The 5,099-nt window shown below is 43.1% G+C and overlaps 1 protein-coding gene across 1 annotated transcript; it reads left to right on the top strand.

Annotated features, from left to right (window-relative positions):
- On the top strand, positions 1-4,887 carry LOC106098166 (protein ZBED8-like). Its single transcript, XM_019362915.2, has 2 exons — positions 1-1,864; positions 4,852-4,887. Exon 1 carries the CDS (start codon positions 763-765, stop codon positions 1,855-1,857), a length of 1,095 nt encoding a protein of 364 aa, XP_019218460.1. The 5' UTR covers positions 1-762; the 3' UTR covers positions 1,858-1,864; positions 4,852-4,887.
- Positions 4,888-5,099: the final 212 nt, after the last annotated feature.

Raw genomic sequence — 5,099 nt, 5'->3', positions numbered from 1 at the left:
CGCAGTAGTCAACATGTGAATGTTGTGGTAGTACTTCGTGTGATTTTTTCTAACATTTTAATCCATACTAACTATGTCGGCTAAAAGAAGAAAGTGGTCGGACGAATATGTACAATATGGATTCACATGTATCATGGAACATGATGGGAGTGAGCGTCCTATCTGCATGATTTGCAATGCCAAGTTGAGCAACTCTAGTCTCGCACCGGCAAAACTAAAGGAACACTTCTTGAAGCTGCATGGAGACAACACTTGCTGAATTCAAGGTGAAGAGAGCCAGATTTGATGAAAGGCCCACTCTGCCTGCTCTTGGATTTGTACTCGTTAACAAACCGATCCTCACAGCATCGTACGAAGTTGCTTACCTGATCGCAAAGCAGGGCAAGCCACACACCATTGGTGAAACACTCGTGAAACCAGCTGCGTTAAAGATGGCAAATCTGATACTCGGAACAGCGGCCGAAGGTAAATTATCCCAAATTCCTCTTTCAAATGACACCGTCAGCGACAGAATAGAAGACATGAGTAAAGACATCTTGGCTCAAGTAGTCGCCGATCTGATTCAAAATTCAGCCTTCAACTCAATGAGAGCGCAGATGTTGCTAATCTAAGCCAGCTTACTGTTTTTGTGCGCTATGTGAAAGATGACATGATAAAAGAAGATTTTTTATTTTGTAAGCCTCTTACAACAACAACGAAGGCAGCCGATATGAAGAAGCTTGTGGATTCTTCTTCTTCAGAGACAACAATCTTTCATGGGACATGGTTTCTGCAGTTTGTACGGACGGAGCTCCAGTCATGCTGGGAAAAAACTCTGGTTTTGGTGTGCTAGTAAAAGCCGATGCACCACACATCATTGTGACTCATTGTATTTTGCACAGGCATGCATTGGCAACAAAAACCTTGCCTCCAAAAATGGCAGAAGTATTAAAAACTGTGGTGGAATGTGTGAACTATGTGCGAAATAGTGCTCTGAGGCACCGCATCTTCAGTGAGCTGTGTAAAGAAATGGGCTCTGAATTCGAGGTACTTCTGTACCATTCTAATGTTCAGTGGTTATCCCGGGGACAGGTGCTGAATCGTGTTCTTGCCATGCGTGTGGAATTAGCCCTGTTTTTGCAAGACCACCAACACTGTCATGCAGATTGCTTCAAAAATCCTGAGTTCATTCTCATTTTAGCGTACATGGCTGATATATTCGCAGCTCTCAATCATCTCAATCAGCAGATGCAGGGTGGTGGAGTCAATATCATAGAAGCGGAAGAACACCTGAAGGCTTTTCAAAAAAAGCTAATGTTATGGAAACGACGAACAGAGAACAACAACTTCACAAACTTCCCTCTTTTGGACAACTGTGTAAGTAAGATCGAAGATGTGTCTGGAATCGGAGATATTCCTGTATCCACGGAACTGAAGCAAACAATTGCAACGCACTTAGATGAGCTTGCAAAGTCTCTTGACAGATATTTCCCTACAAGAGAGTCATATCCAGCATGGGTGAGACAGCCATTCACGTTTGCTGTTGAGACAGCAGATGTCAATGATGAATACCTTGACGAAATCATTGAAATTCAGCAGAGCCAGGTTCAACAGCAACTCTTCAGAACAACAACGCTTTCAACGTTTTGGTGTCGACAAATGGACAAGTATCCAATTATTGCTAAGAAAGCCCTGTATGTTTCTATACCATTTGTTACAACATATCTTTGCGAGCAATCCTTTTCGACGATGCTGGACATAAAAACAAAGAAAAGGAACAGACTTTTCTGTGAAAATGACATGAGAGTGGCACTTGCCAAGGTGAAGCCATTCATATCTGAACTGGTCTCTCAAAGGCAACAACAGAAGTCACACTGATTTGGAGGTATGTAATAGGTTGTAAGTTCATGCATTGTGTTGGTTTTGTTCTTTGAACAAGGTGATGTTCATTCAATTCAAATCAATTCAATTCAATTTTATTTATATAGCGCCAAATCACAACAAAAGTCGCCTCAAGGCGCTTTATATTGTACAGTAGATAGCACAATAATAAATACAGAGAAAAACCCAACAATCATATGACCCCCTATGAGCAAGCACTTTGGTGACAGTGGGAAGGAAAAACTCCCTTTTAACAGGAAGAAACCTCTGGCAGAACCAGGCTCAGGGAGGGGCGGCCATCTGCTGCGACCGGTTGGGGTGAAAGAAGGAAAACAGGATAAAGTCATGCTGTGGAAGAGAGACAGAGATTAATAACAGATATGATTCGATGCAGAGAGGTCTATTAACACATAGTGAGTGAGAAAGGTGACTGGAAAGGAAAAACTCAACGCATCATGGGAATCCCCGGCTGCCTACGTCTATTGCAGCATAACTAAGGGAGGATTCAGGGTCACCTGGTCCAGCCCTAACTATATGCTTTAGCAAAAAGGAATGTTTTAAGCCTAATCTTGAAAGTAGAGACAGTGTCTGTCTCCCGAATCCAAACTGGAAGCTGGTTCCACAGAAGAGGGGCCTGAAAACTGAAGGCTCTGCCTCCCATTCTACTTTTAAATACTCTAGGAACAACAAGTAGGCCTGCAGTGCGAGAGCGAAGTGCTCTAATAGGGTGATATGGTACTACAAGGTCATTAAGATGGGGCCTGATTATTTAAGACCTTGTATGTGAGGAGCAGGATTTTGAATTCAATTCTGGATTTAACAGGAAGCCAATGAAGGGAAGCCAAAACAGGAGAAATATGCTCTCTCTTTCTAGTCCCTGTCAGGACTCTTGCTGTAGCATTTTGGATCAGCTGAAGGCTTTTCAGTGAGTTTTTAGGACATCCTGATAATAAAGAATTACAGTAGTCCAGCCTGGAAGTAATAAATGCATGAACTAGTTTTTCAGCGTCACTCTGAGACAGGATATTTCTAATTTTAGGGATGTTGCGCAAATGGAAGAAAGCAGTCTTACATATTTGTTTAATATGTGCATTGAAGGACATGTCCTGGTCAAAAATGACTCCAAGGTTCCTCACAGCATTACTGGAGGCCAAGGTAATGCCATCCAGAGTAAGAATCTGCTTAGATACCATATTTCTAAGATTTTCAGGGCCAAGTACAATAACCTCAGTTTTATCTGAATTAAGAAGCAGAAAGTTAGCGGCCATCCAGGTCTTTATGTCTTTAAGACATTCCTGCAGTTTAACTAATTGGTCTGTGATACCTGGCTTCATGGATAGATAGAGCTGCATGTCATCTGCATAGCAGTGAAAATTTATGCTATGTCTTCTAATGATGCTGCCTAAGGGAAGCATGTATAATGTAAATAGAATTGGTCCTAGCACTGAACCCTGTGGAACACCATAATTGACCTTAGTGTGTGAAGTGGACTCTCCATTTACATGCACAAATTGGAGTCTATTAGATAGATATGATACAAACCACTGCAGTGCAGTACCTGTAATACCTACAGCATGTTCTAATCGCTCTAATAGGATATTATGGTCAACAGTATCGAACGCAGCACTGAGGTCTAGCAGGACAAGCACAGAGATGAGTCCACTGTCAGAGGCCATAAGAAGGTCATTCATGCACGGCTCATTTTGTGCACCAGTAAAAAACATATCTATGTCTTGAATTTGAATTTTTTTTTTTTTTTTTTTCACTAAAGAGGGGTTCGGTGAATGCACATATGAAACTGGTGGGGTTCGGTACCTCCAACAAGGTTAAGAACCACTGCTCTATATACTGCACTGTACGTAGCGGAGAAGACAGTAAAGTTTATTTTGACTTCAGCAGCGAGCAGGCGCACCGAGGGCTCTCGTGCTCACTTTTCGCGTATAGAATTTTGAAAAAACATCGGTGCAAATTATAAGTCTGTATCATAATGTCTGGTGTTTTCGTGTTTGTTGGTTTGTTTTTATTTTGTTTTATTTTGCGAGTTGGTAATTTTTGCTGCTCCAGCCAGCCAGAGAATCCCCCGCCGCCCTGCCCTCTCCTCCCTGTGCCGCAAGCAGCAGGCGCACCTCGCAAACGGAGGGCGCCCTTACTCCCAGCAAATGGGCGATAGAAAACCGATCGGTGCCTATGACATTCCCAATATGCGCTGGCATGATGTCGGGGCAGCATGAGTACGAGCAATTTTTTTTTTTTTGCCGATGCCCGTGATGCCGCCCCCCACCACGATGCCGCCCCGGGCAACCGCCCGTGTCGCCCGTATCTAAAACCGCTACTGCGTGGTCCGGTGCACGCTTCGTGGTCCCATATATCCCACAATCCATAGCGCGGCGGTGGGTGTGGATAATTTTGCCGGGAAAGTTATGTGACATTAGTGATGTTTGTACTTTCAGCATTAACTTGGTTTTAAAGCCTCTACTTCAAAATATATATATAGTCGACCTTAATCTTTCAGAGAATGCAATGATTTTATGGATAATTAAAGTCAGTCATATATCCACAAACACAACAAGCTGACAGTCAGTGATGCTGCTCGGTTTGCAGTCCTGAATATCACGGCACAAGCAGGATTCACTGCACTGTTAATGTCAGCTATGTTATATTGCTGCCTCTGTTCGGTGGTGTCGAGCCAAACGGACTTTAACGTGTGTTTGAACGAGCTGACGGTTCACTCGTTAAGCTGAAAGAAAGATGCTTTAATCACAGGAGTCACACATGTGTCCACTGTACCATCTGGGAACTCTTCTTGTTTAGCACTCGTAATAACACAAACACTAAATCCTTCTTCTCTTGTGCTGTTTTGTAGCAGTGTATACACCTGAGACTGTCACCTGTCTGTCTGTCCTGCACTCTCTCTCTGTTTCTTTCTCTCTGATTGTGGAATAAAAGTATGAACATGTATTTATAAGTTACACTTCTGTTTGAATCCTGCAGCTTATCACACATTTGATTTCCATGTGTGACAACTGCAAGTGTCCAGAGTGAGGACAGACTGAGGGACCCACTGCTGCACATCATCTGTGAGGCTTTGCACCCCTGATGATCCACCAGGACAAACTCAGCAGTGTATGAGGAAGAGGAGGAGGAAGAGCCAGCAGCAGCTGACAGATGGAGAGAATAGACAGACTGTTCCCTGTTTGTGAAGGACTGCTAGAAAAGTTTAAAATAACTAATTGTCTGTC

This window comes from Oreochromis niloticus, linkage group LG9 (assembly GCF_001858045.2).
Source record: "Oreochromis niloticus isolate F11D_XX linkage group LG9, O_niloticus_UMD_NMBU, whole genome shotgun sequence".
In the NCBI taxonomy this organism is placed as follows: Eukaryota; Metazoa; Chordata; class Actinopteri; order Cichliformes; family Cichlidae; genus Oreochromis; species Oreochromis niloticus.
The sequence above is the reverse complement of the archived record's forward strand: the minus strand, read 5'-3'. Positions and strand labels throughout refer to the sequence as shown.